This window comes from Furipterus horrens, unplaced genomic scaffold (assembly GCF_987537825.1).
Source record: "Furipterus horrens unplaced genomic scaffold, mFurHor1.1.pri manual_scaffold_2, whole genome shotgun sequence".
Lineage (NCBI taxonomy): Eukaryota > Metazoa > Chordata > Mammalia > Chiroptera > Furipteridae > Furipterus > Furipterus horrens.
The window spans coordinates 72,044,657-72,058,391 of NW_028327172.1; the positions used below are offsets into that span (position 1 = coordinate 72,044,657).

Below are 13,735 nucleotides of genomic sequence, written 5' to 3' on the forward strand. Positions count from 1 at the left end.
TTTTTCGAAGAACCAGCTCCTAGTTTTGTTGATCTTTTGGATTGTTTGTTTAGTCTCTATGTCATTTAGTTCTGCTCTGATCTTGATGATTTCATTCCTTCTTCTTGCCCTAGGCTTTGTTTGTTGTTGTTGTTCTAGTTCTTGTAGCATTGTGGTTAGGTTTTTTATTTGAGATTCTTCTAGCCTTTTCAGATATGCCTGTATTGCTATAAACTTCCCTCTCAGGACTGCTTTTGCTGTGTCCCACAGGTTTTGGGTTGTTGTGTGCTCATTATCATTAGTTTCTAGAAATTTCTTGATTTCTTCTTTGATGTCATTGTTAACCCATTCATTATTTAATAGCATGTTATTCAATCTCCATGAGTTTGGGTGTCTTTGATTTTTTTCTCTGAGGTTGATTTCTAGTTTCAGGGCATTGTGATCTGAAAAGATGCTTGATATGATTTCAATTTTCTTGAATTTGTTGAGGCTTGTTTTGTGACCTATCATGTGGTCTATTTTTGAAAATGTCCCATGTGCACTTGAAAAGAATGTATATTTTGCTTCTTTGGGGTGAAAAGTTCTATATATATCAGTTAGATCCATGTGGTTTAGTGTGTTGTTCAATGCCTGTATATCCTTGGTGTTTCTTTGCTTTGATGATCTGTCTATTGTTGATAATGGAGTGTTGAAGTCCCCTACTATGAGTGTGTTGTTGTTGATATCCTTTTTGTGGTCTTCTAGTATTTGCTTTATGTATTTGGGTGCTCCTATGTTGGGTGCATATATGTTTATCAAAGTCATATCTTCTTGATGGATTGTTCCTTTAAGTATTATGAAGTGTCCTTCTTTGTCTCTTTTTATTGTCCTTGCTTTGAAATCCATTTTGTCTGATATGAGAACTGCTACCCCGGCTTTTTTTTCCGGTCCGTTTGCTTGGAATATTTTTTTATATCCCTTTACTTTCAGTCTGTGTAAATCTTTTGTTTTGAGGTGTGTTTCTTGTAGACAGCAAATATGTGGGTCCTGTTTTCTTATCCATTCCGTTACCTTATGTCTTTTAATTGGAGCATTTAATCCATTTACATTTAAGGTTATTATTGACGTGTATTTATTCATTTCCCTTTGTACCTCTGTTCCCCTCCTCTCTTGTTTTTTTCTTCTTTTTTTCTTAGAACAGTCCCTTTAGCATCTCTTGCAATGCTGGTTTGGTGGAGATGTATTCTTTCAGTCTTCCTTTGTCTGAGAAACTCCTTATTTCACCTTCTATTTTGAATGAGAGCCTTGCTGGGTAGAGTATTCTTGGTTGTAGGCCTTTGTTTTTCATTGCTTGAAATATTTTTGACCATTCCCTTCTGGCTTGTAATGTTTCTGTTGAGAAATCAGTTGATAGCCTTATCGGAGCTCCCTTGTATGTTATTTGCTGCTTTTCTCTTGCTGCTTTTAGGATTCTCTCTTTGTCTTGGAATGTTGCCATTTTAACTATGATGTGCCTTGGAGTGGGTTTTTGGGGGTTCCTCTTGATTGGAACTCTCAGTGCTTCTTGGACTTGCATAGCTTTTCCTCTCATCAGGTTCGGAAAGTTTTCTGTCACTATTTCTCCTATCAGATTTTCAATTCCATGTTCCTTTTCTTCTCCCTCTCGTATTCCGATGATCCTTAAATTATTTTTCCTAATGCTATCCTGTAATTCCATTACATCTTGTTCATATTTTTTCAATCGTTTTTCATTTTGCTGTATTGTCTGGGAGTTTTTCTCTACATTATCTTCTAACTCACTAATCCGATCCTCTGCTTCGTTAAGTCTGCTTTTGACTGATTCTACTGTGTTTTTCAGTTCAGAGATTGTATTCTTAAGTTCTTCCTGGTTCTTGTTAACAATTTCTATGTCTTTTTTTATGCTGGTGTAGTTCTCTGCCAGTTCCCTGTAATTTTCTTGGAGCTGCTGGTAACTTCCTTGAAGGTTGTCATAGTTGATTTTAAGGATGTCGAGTATATTGAGCTTCTTTACCACCATTATTTTGAATTCCATGTCTGACATTTGGGCTATGTCTATTTCGTCTATCTCTCTTTCTGAGGATTCCTCTTTTCTTTTCATTGAGGGGTTATTTTTGCATCTTACCATGTTGGATTCTTTTTGTTTTTATTTATTTATTTATCTATCTATCTATTTATTTATTTATTTATTTTTTGGGGGGTAGTCTGCTTTGACTTCCCTCCTTTGTGGTGTAATATTCTTTATCGAAGGTCTGGGAGTTTCAGTGGTGCAGTCTCTTTGATATCCTGAGCCTGATGGTCTTGAGTTACCCTTTATGTCGTTTGTTTATGCTGTTCGGTTATATTTCAGATGTTCTTTGATAGGATCTTCCTTCTGGCTACTTGGTTGAGAGTCACTCTATCTGCTTTGTCTTGAGTTCTTTTGTGGATATGCTGTTAAAGACATAAACACACAGCCCAGGCAGGAGACCCACACCCTCAGAAAGTATCCCCCACTCTATCCTGCTATCGTTAGCCAACTAGCCCGTATTAATATAAATGTAAAGAGATTTGAGCTTTTATACTATAAGAAGAATAGATAAGAGTTGTTTTGGGGGAGGAAAAATATAATTTTTGATAGAGGGGTTGATAGATTAATAATAGTTGAGACTGTGCAAGCCAGTTAGTAATATTTACATTGTATGTTAATAAAAATAGAAGAAAAGGATAGAAAAATACATAGTATAGTAAGAAAGTGGGATTGTATTGTATTTGGGTTTATATAGTAATTATATTATTTAGAGTGATAGGGGGGCTAAGCTAGACACACAAACGAATAAACCACGATTAAAGAGAAAGGATGAGAAGGAGAGGTTATATGCAACACGTTAGAGATAAAGTTTGTTATTATTGGAAGAGGTGAAGGAAAAACACCCCCCCAAAAAATCCCCAAGAAAATAGAAGAAAGAAAAGAAGAGAGAAAGAGAAGAAAATAAAAAATTTACCACAACCCCCCCCTAAAAAAAACCCCAAAAGGGAAGAAAGAAAGGAACAAAGAAAGATAGAAAAGAAAGAATAAAGAAGAAAGAAAGAAAGAAAGAAAGAAAAAAGAGAGAAAAAAAAATTAAAAAAATATATATATATACCCCCCAAAAACCCCCCAAAAAAACCCCAGGAAAAGAATAAAGAAAGAAGGAAAGAAAAGAAATAATTAAGAAGAAAGAAAGAACAAGGGAGAAAAAATTTGGGAGAAAAAATTTGGAAAAAAAAAATCGATGTTTTTACTCCGTTTTAGCCTTGGTGTGTTGCCTTCTTTTTCTGGGTCCGCAGCTGGTCTAGTGTGGCAGGTCAGAGGTTCTTGTTTTTTGCAGGACTGGTGTGCGCCCCCGGTTGCCGCTATGGTGCGCGCCCGCGGTTGCCGGCACGGCGCGCTCCCTTGCTGCTTGCTGGAGCCACTTGAGGTGCCCTTGCACGCAAGCCCCTGCGCTCTCGGGCGGCCCGAGAGTTTGCCCCGCGGTTGGAGCCCACTGCTGCCGGGCCGCGGCGGTTCCCAGTTCGCGCCGAGGTGTCCCTGCCCGCGCGGGCGGCCCGAGCTCTTTCCCCGGGATTGGCTCCTGCTTTCGCTGGGCCGCGGCGGTTCCCCATTCGCGCCGAGGTGTCCCTGCCCGCGCGGGCGGCCCGAGCGCTTTCCCCGGGATTGGCTCCTGCCTTCGCTGGGCCGCGGCGGTTCCGCGTTCGTGCCGAGGTGTCCCTGCCCGCGCGGGCGGCCCGAGAGCTTTCTCCGAGATTGGCGCCAACTGACCCCGGGCTGAGGTGCTTTTGCGCTCGCGCGCCACCCCGTGCCCTCAGTCCCGCTGAGCCGAGCTCCGGGAGTTGGTCTCTCGCCTCTTAGGGCAGGGCCAGGGACACTTGTGCTCAGTGGAATCGAGCGTCCGTGGGTCGCCGCCTCCCGCTGTTCCCGTGCTGCAGTTGCCCACCTTCCCTCACCCGTCTGGGCGGGCACAAACAGAGCCTGCGCTAGTGGTCTGCTTTCCGGCCTGGGGCCCTGCGCCCACGGGAGCTGTCTAGGGGTGTCTGTGCACAGTCCTCTGCGTGTTCAGTGGGCCCTCCCTGTGCCCGTTGGGGCACTGATCTTATGTCTGTTGGGGAGTGTCCGAGGGATGCCTGGACTCACAGCCCCGCGCACCTGGGCCAGTGAATGAGAGCACTTCCCTATGTGCGCCCCCGCGACCCAATGGTAGGGTTGAGGAGTGGATGAGCGGGCCTCTGCGCCTGGGCTCCTCCAGAACGGCCTACCACCCCCAAACTTTCCTCCCCTCTCCACCGTCCACTAGAGAAAAATATAAAGGAGAATTATGTTCTCACTTGCCCGGCAGCACGCTGTCTCCTGTCCTTCAGCGCCAATGCCACTTGGTCGAGTCCCGTCTCTGCCAGCGGGCAGAGATCCGCTCTCCGCCTGACTCCTCTCTGGGGTAGCCTGTGGTCGCCAAAAATCCTTTGTGTGCTTCCCGCCACAGCTCGGGCAGCTGCCCCAGTCAGGAATCCCGTTTCGTCCCCTTTTTCTCCGCTATCCTCACTAAACAGGTTGTTCCCAGATGGATTTTCTCTAATCCAGCAGTGCCTTGGCTCAACTCCCGCCAATGTCCAGCTGCTCACTGAGATGTTCTGTCTGCAATTAGACCAAACTGCAGACGGGTCTCCGGAGCCTAAAACCGCAACCTCTCCTCACTCCTCCGCCATCTTACCTCCCCCCAGATTAGGAACTTTCAATGGGAAAGAGGAAGACTGAGAAGACTATGCCCAAAGTCTAAAATACAATAGGATCTGTGAAGAGTTAAATACCTCTTCATTAAATCTCAGAACACTAGAACCGAGTAATACCCTCCAAATGAGAAAGATGTAGTCTGGAGACCAAGATAAATACCAACTTAAACAGAGGATGGCAACTAGGCATAACAAATGAATTGTATTGACCAAATATGTGAATAACTGTGAGACTTAAAATTAAGTCATGTATTGAAGGAAAGTTGGTAACATTTGGAATTGGCCATTGGCCTTGTAAGATAGCTCCACAGAAAATACCCATAACACTCTTCACAAAAACACAGAGACATAGTTGAACGGTTTGCTCCTCTAGAAAATTTATGCTTTTAGGCACATACGTTCTTTGTGTAAAGACTTTCACCAACTCACTACACTGGAACAGTCCCTTACACATAATATATTTCCAATAGATTTATTAACGATTGGTGTTAATGGTATATAGCCTATATACAGAGCACTCATTAATGCTGACTCTCTAGGCATTCTACCATCCTTGGTGAGGCATACGATAGATCACTTTTTTTCACGAGGCTTAGTAATTTTTAAGAATCTTAATTTGCCATTTGTTGTAAAGGGTAAACCTTAAGGAAATTCTAGCAAGAACACAATTTGAAGAGATAATTATTACCTTGAAAACAATGCAATCATCTTTCAGTAAAATATCCCTCACCATTTGGCCATTCGGTTTTAAAAATCCTATCATTGGTCTGTCATTGGCTTGCAGATTTGAAAAGAATTCAAGTTCTCATGAGAATTAGAACATCAATGAATGGTTGGAATAGTCACACCATTTATCCACAAGCATAAACATTTAATAATTCTCAGCAGTCCATTTCCTTTGTGGTTATGGAATATGCAACAACTATCTGATTTTAAAAGAGGGAAAAATATGTTCTAGCAAAACCCATAATGGAACTGACAAGGTGGTGAGTGTGGAGACCAAAATGAGTACATTTATAAGTGAAAAAGTTAACAGGTTTACAGGCAATCAAAATAAAAGCACTTTAAAAATATGGAATAAATCTTATTTAGTTAAATATCAGCTCTATAGTATTGTTTTAACAGTATCCTAAAGAATAGGAGTTCTAAGAAAATTTTTGACTCAGTATAACACGTACGTGTCCATAAATCAGAACATGATATAATTTTCTAGGTGATTAAAAATATTAATTTTGAAGATAACATAATCATTACTTTTATTTTTAATATACAATATCTAATAATTAAGAGCATGCTAATACAAAACAAAGATACTTTTAATTCTAATATAAAACTCTTAAAAAGTCAAAAATTGGCCCTGGCTGCTGTGGCTTAGTGGATTGAGCGTTGGCCTGTGAGCCAAGCGTCGCTGGTTCAGTTCCCAGTCAGGGCACATTACTAGGTTGCACACCAGGTCCCCAGTTGGGGGTGCAAGTTAGAGGCAACCACACAGTGATGTTTCTCTCCCTCTCTTTCTCCTTTCCCCTCTCTCTAAAAATAAAATAAACAAACAAACAAATAAATAAATTATATTTAAAAAAAAAAGAACCACTTTCTCCCAATAAAAACCTAACCAGTGCTCTGGAATCTGGTGCCTGAAGGTAGGAAAAACAAAACAAAAACGTAAAAAGTCATGTTTTGAGCAGTTTCTCCCAGGCTGCTGAATATAAATAACATACCTTTTTTTATTTTCCTGAGCATTTTGGCACTCTCCTATTTTTAATAATTCTCTGTGCAATTGCAATCGTTCCGTTTCTATAATTCTCAAGAGATCATCACGTGACTGTAACTCACTTTTCACCTCTGAGAGTCCTGCTTCCATGGCCTAAATAAGCACAAAATTTTCATATGCTCATATTTGGATATTATGATGTATAATAATACATTTAAAAATGTTTTACATCTATGCACCTGCCTAATTTCAAATGAACTGATAGTCCTTTGCTGACTCTGTCATAGAATTTCATTACTTCATTCATTCAACAAATATTTACTGAGCTCTTATTATATGCTCAACACTGAGGATAGAGGCAGAATCTGTCCTCAATGAGCTGACAATCTAGTGATAATGACAAAGAATAATCAAATCAAAGTATGAATAAAATATTTATCCTTAAAATTTGAATTAGTGCAAATAATTCCCAATTTAAATGTGATAATAGCCAAGAAAAATCTAATTTAAAAACTGGTGAACAAAGTAAATTATAAATCATGGTTCCACTGTTGTCCAATAGTAGCCCTACTGAAGCTGATAACTAGAAACACCAACAATCCTGTGAGTTTAGTTTTTTTTAAAGTATATTTTATTGATTATGTTTTTATAGTAGTCTCGATTTCTTTTCCCTCTGCTCCCCTCTACGCAGTGCCCCCTTCCCTCCAGCAATCCCACCCCCCTTAGTTTATGTCCATGGGTCATGCATATAAGTTCTTTGGCTTCAACCTTTCCTATATTATTCTTACCTTCTCCCTGTCTATTTTGTACCTACCAATTATGCTTCTTAATCCCTGCACCATTTACCCATTTCTCTCCCTCCCCCCTCCTAGCTGATAACCCTGCAAATAATCCCCACACCTATGATTCTGTTCCTGTTCTGGCTGTTTTCTTAGTTTGTCTTTGTTTTTATTTTTAGATTCAGTTGTTGATAGTTGTGATTTTGTTGTCAATTTAATGTTCATAGTTTCGATCTTCTTTTTCTTAAATAAGTCCCTTTAACATTTCATATAATAATGGCTTGGTGATGATGAACTCCTTTAGCTTTGCCTTGTCTGGGAAGCGCTTTATCTGTCCTTCCATTCTAAATGATAGCTTTGCTGGATAGAGTAGTCTTGGTTATAGGTCTTTGCTTTTCATCACATTGAATACTTCTTGCCTGCAAAATTTCTTTTGAGAAATCAGCTAATAGTGTTATAGGCACCCCTTTGTAGGCAACTCTTTGCTTTTCTCTCGCTGCTTTCAAGATTCTCTCTTTCTCTTTCATCTTTGGCATTTTAATTATGATGTGTCTTGGTGAGGTCCTCCTAGGGTCTGGCTTGTTTGGGACTCTCTGTCCTTCATGGACTTGTATGTCTATTTCCTTCACCAAACTTGGAAAAAATTCCTTCATTATTTTTCACATAAGCTTGATTTCTTGCTCTTCCTCTTCTCCTTCTGGCACCCCTATGATTGGGAAGTTGGCATGTATAATGTTGTCACAGAGGTTCCTAAGCCTCTCCTCATTTTTTTCAATTCTTGTTTCCTCATTTTGTACTGGTTGACTATTTTTTTTCTTCCTTATGTTCCAAATCATTGATTTGAACCCCAGTTTCCTTCTCTTCACCATTGGTTTTGTGTCTATTTTCCTTCATTTTATTTAGCATAGCCTTCAGTTCTTCCCTTATGCATGTACCATACTTAAGCATATCTGTCAAGCCTGTGAGCACCTTTATCACCAGCGTTTTGAACTCTGCATCTGTTGGGTTGGCTATCTCTTCATCAATTAGTTCTCCCACTGGAACCTTGATTTGTTCCCTCTTTTGGGCCATACTTCTCTGTCTCCTCATCTTGAGAGGCTCCTGTGTTTGTTTGCCTCTGTGTCTTAGGTAGAGCTGTTGCATCTGTTTTGTTGTAAGGTGTGGAGCTGTATGTATTCATCAGTACAGGGTGACCCATTTCACCACGTTTTAGTGCTGTGTGGGGGGAGGGGTCTGAGAGGGAACAATGCCACTTGCCCAGCACTCACCCCTTTTCCAGGCATCTCTCCCACTTTTGTATGGGCCTGGTGCCTCTCTAGAGGTTGCCCTGGCTGTCGTTCCCAGAGTGGGTGGGTCTGCAGACATTCTAGGACCATGATAGCCCTTTAAACACTCAGACTCTGCTGAGAGACCAGCAGTTTCTGCCCCCACCCCAACCCCTACTGGTGTGCACAGTCTGAAGCAATGAGGCTTTATTGTGCCTGGTCCTGGAACTGTGAGCTGTGCAGTCTGGTCTAGTGCTAGGAGCAATCCCCAGGTGTCCCTCCTGACTTTTTAAAATGTTTGACTGCGCTTTCTGCCAGCCTGCCACTGCCGCCACTGGTGCCGCCACCATACCGCATCCTCTCCACCTGTCTGAATGAGTATTTCTTCTTTATATCTTTGTTTGTTGGACTTCCATGCAGTTAGATTTTCTGGAACTTCTGGTTGTCTCTAGTTTTGAGGTAGTTGTATTTCTTCTTATTTGTGGAGGAAGATGCAGCGTGTCTGTCTAGGCCTCCACCTTGGCCAGAAGTCTAGCATTTTATTTTGTTAATAGAAGAGATTTGGGCAAGTTTAAAAGCTGTTAGGAGACAGAAGGTAATACAGAGTGACCTGATTAAGATCACTGGGGAGAAGTAGGAGGAGTTCGCTGAGGCAAGGGAAAGTCATCTAGGATGGGGTTGGCTGAGAAGCTGAATGCCTCCAGAGCCAATGGAAATTAAAAGGGGGCTGGCTCTTTGGCTCAAGAGCTTTCTGGCTCCTGACCCGACTCTCTCTCTCTCAGACTCTGACTTAGGTTCTCAGGCTCTTCTTCCTCGAGGATGCTTGGATGACAGTGTTGCAACTGCCTGTATTTCCCAAGAGATGGTATTTTAGATGGGAAGGAACTCTGGAAACAGCCTAGGATCTGACTCAGCTGACCTGGCAGAGGGTGGCCAATTTGTTCTTTGGGTGTTCTAGAGAGAACAGGTTCTGAGGCAGAAGCCTGCCGTTCTTTCAGTTCTGTGTAGCTTTTGCGTATTATGTTGTTTTAGTTTGTAAACTAACCCTATAGAAACTAACAGGGGAAAAGATGGGTGCACCCAGGTGTTAGGAGTTTAGCCTCAATTGATAGGCTTAAGTAACTGCTTTAGAATAAAGGTTCCTTTCCTTTACCGCCAAACCTTTGCCTCTGGAATTTTGCCTAGAGGGCGGTGGTGGGCAGTGGGACCCCAGCTTGCTGTTTGGTAACAAAGGGGTAATAGTAATGGTGTCAGAATCCTGAGAAAGTGGGTGGGATGGGTCAGAAATGACAAGTGGAAGTATTGCCTAAAGCAAAAGAGAGGCCCTCCTTTTTTGCAATAGGAAAGAAGAAAGATGGAACCTAGACAAGGTCATGAGTTTGGACATGGGAAGGTGGTAAGACCGTGTCTACCAGTTGGTTTCTATTTTTCTTGTGAAGAAATAAGGCAATGATAGAAGGTGTTGATGATAGAAGGTGTTAGTGATAGAAGGAGAGGTGGAGGTGGTGGTTTGGGAGTAATTTTTAGAGTGAAAAAAGTTTGAAATGGCCTGCTTTGGGAAGGGGAGAGTTAGCTGACTGGAGCAACACAAGATTCCTGGAAGTGTTGAGTTCTCACATGACGTTTGTGAACATGATCTATTCAGTGATTTTCTCCAGCAGAACTTGGCTGTTCTCTGGGACAGAGGAAGGGCAGAGTCCTTCCACATCATCATGCCTCTTCCACTCAATTATACAGGGAGACTAATATTTAGTAAGTGTGCCTGACCCTGTTCATTAAATCCATTGTCATTTTTATAGATGAGGAACTTGAGGGCCAGACTTGATCCAAAGTTACAAGCTCATAAGTGGCAGACTTTGGAATAGAAATTCAGATCTTGCTCAGTAGTCCAGCTAGAACATTTAAGATGCAAAAGTAATTTGTTTCATGCCAAGTAAGTGAAATAGACCTGCAGCTTATTGGTAAAGACAGGGTTGGGTGTTTGGAGGGTAGGAGGTTTTTCTGATAATAAAGGCTTTAGAAAACCCTATTGATATTTTTAAGTCACTTGTCCAATAATTCTTAATATATATTCAATAAAAGATTTATTTAAATATAATCTACATATTTATAATTCATTTAAAATGGTCAGTGGATTTTAGTATATTCACAAATTTGTGCAATCATCACTACTATCTAATTCCACTACATTTTTATTACTCCCAAAATAAACCTAATACCCATTGCTTCCCACAGCCCCTGGTAATCACTAAGGTATGTTCTATCTCTATGAAGTGTATTCTGGACACTTCATACAAATTAAATCATACACTATGGAGCCTTTTATGACTGGATTCTTTCATTAAGCATAATGTTTTCAAGTTTTATCCACATTGTAGCATGCATCAGCACTTCTTTTTATTTATTTATAAAGTTTTAATTCTCCCCCAGGATATGTTTATTGATTTTTAGAGAGAGAGGATAGGGTGTGTGTGGGGAGTGGGGGGAGAGAGAGATCAGCTGCTTCCTGTATGTGCCCCTACCAGGGATCAAACCTGCAACCTAGATATGTGCCCTGGCCAAGAATTGAACCTGCAAACTTTTGGTGTACAGGACAATGCTCCAACCAAATAAGCAACCTGGCCAGAGCGATTTTCTTTTATTGATAAATAATATTAAATTGTATGGATATACCACATTTTATGTATTTTTCAGTTGATGGACATTTGGGTGTTTATTCTTCTTAACTATCATGAAATAATACTGCTTTGAAAATACATGTACAAGCTTTTATATCTGAATACATTTCCTTATTCATTAATTCTTATCCAAAAATTCACAAAGCCTAGAAATTTAATGATGGAGACAGTATGGAACATATGAGTTCCCAGATACACTTTTTCATGAAAGCCTTAAAATACACATTATTTTATTTTCCAGTAGACCTAGGGACCTAGGCTCAGTGGGGTACCTAGTTGCAATATTTTAGCCCCCAAAGTTCCTGGCTGACTTTGAGGTAAGTGTAAAGGTAAATGCAAATAGGTAATTTAATAGACTTGTTTGGATAAAGATTTATTTGGATGAAGAGCCTGTTTTAAACAATGGGATTTTTTACATAAGGCTAAAATTTCAAAATAAACCAAAAAAAAAAAAAAAAAAAAGTGAAATAATAGATTAGCAAGTAGTAACAGAAATTAATTTGATGTGAATGTCATCCATTATTTTGCCCTATCAGGGCTCCTTGTTTGCAAATTTGCGACCAGGGAGCCATCTAATATGAAGCTGCATGTATAAAAGTGGACCTTCCTTCACTTGCAGTGGGACCAAAAGGTCTCTAATTCCAATCCAATGAAATGTAGCATCACCATGGGCTAGAGTTAACTGAAATTCTGTAAAGTATAATAATAATGGGTTCTCTTTGCTTACTGTTAATGAAAATAATACCTGTAAGAATGACACCTGAAGATATCATTAAGAGAAAAAAACTTATTTGTGATCTAGCTATCCAAGTAGGAGGATTTATGTTGAAATTGAAAATCTTCATAATACAAACCAATAGTAATGATTTGATACATTTTTATATGAATAAATAAGCAAAGTTTTAATTATAATTGACAGCAGTATGTAAATAATCTAAAAGAGGCTGTGTTGATATTGATAAAGTGAGAGTTGTTAATAACATTGAGTTGATTTAAGAATTAGTGAATTTAACTTAGATCTAGTTTTAAAACTGGCATGCTTTTGCATCAAAGTTAAATCAATTATTTTCAATGTGGATGCAAATATTCAGGAAAATGTTTCTTTGGTATGTGTTTCAGCTATTGAGATGCTTTCAAATTTATTTGGAACAACGTGGGTATATAAATCTACTTTTTTAACTGTAAATTTTATGATATCTTAAGTGTAGATGAAGTATTCCTGATGAATGCTTAGCATCTAAATTGAGATATGTTTTAAGTGTAAAATACACACCAGATCATTTACCAAAGAGTAAATAATTGCTATCTTGTCACTTAATATTTGTTCTAAAGCAAAAGTATGAAACACAAGTAAAATTTGGCAATAAAACAGAAAAAGTCCAAATGAAAGCATTATTTTTAGCATTTTTTCTAAATGTATCAAAAATCATGTTTTCCTGGGAGTAGAGATCTTATCTTGAATTTTTTGAACCAAATTACTTCTCAAAAATATTTTCATTAGAATTAAATTATGTGTGTGTGTACGTGTGTGTGTGTAACATACTCCAGAATAATTTGGTTTATTTTTTTTATACATACAATTCTTCTGTAAAATATAAAATGAAAATTCTCATTTTAATTTTAATAATGTTCCTATATCTAAGGTTAACTAAATTATTTTTTTAATGAACAAATATTTGTAAAAATAACTTTGGTAACTTTCTCATAGAAATTAGTGGACAATAAATCAGTAACAGTTACATTAAAGTTTGACATTAACTATGGAAAGCATCAAAAACTAAAGTTATAGAATCACTGGTGAATAATATGAGAAAACTAACATTTAAACATCTAAAGCAAAGTTTCTCACCCTGGCACTATTTACATTTTGGTCTGGATAAGTCTTTGTTATGGGGTTGCCTTGTGCATTGTAGGATGCAACATCCCTGACCTCTACCTACTTTCCCTTGTAGTGACAACCAAAAATTACCCAGGTATTGTCAAGTGACACCTGGGAGCAAAATCACCCCAGTAGAGAGCCATACCATATGCTCTCACCTAATGCAGGAACCTAATGAACAAAACAAACAAATGAGCAAAATAAAACCAGAGGCATGAAAACAAGGGACAAATTGACAGTGACCAGAGGAGAACCACTGATTTAAAGGAAAATTATAACAATTAGATAATTGTTATTTTATAACCTTTAGTATAAGAATCAATAAAAATATATTTCACAATTATATTGACTTCTATGAATAGCTGGGTCTTTATTTTGTTAGTGTCTATTCAGAGACATTTAATCAATTATTAAGTACATTAATATATATGTATACATAAGGAAAAGTCAAAGTATGTAACATGGATTTTCCTTGGCCCAGACAGCCCACAGAGCATTCTTGGGAGTACGTGTAAGGCCCTGGAAGTTTGTATAACTCTTGGGTTGAGGATGGTAAGTCAATTAAATTATATTGCTAAAGGACAGGGTAGCCTTGGCCATCTGGTGGTTAGAATTCTCTAACTTCCTGCTACATGTTCAGACTTGCAGGTTGCACATTCTCTCTTCTTGTCAATAGGGGTGCATCAGTGTGGTAGGTGTGAGAA

General features: G+C 39.2%; 1 protein-coding gene across 1 annotated transcript in view; it reads right to left on the bottom strand.

Annotated features, from left to right (window-relative positions):
* DEUP1 (deuterosome assembly protein 1) overlaps positions 1-13,735 on the bottom strand; it is a 106,141-nt gene that overhangs the window by 49,290 nt on the left and 43,116 nt on the right. The window contains exon 6 of the mRNA XM_090267852.1: positions 6,438-6,583. Coding sequence (XP_090123978.1) covers positions 6,438-6,583 — 146 coding nt within the window. The remainder of the gene's footprint in view (positions 1-6,437; positions 6,584-13,735) is intronic.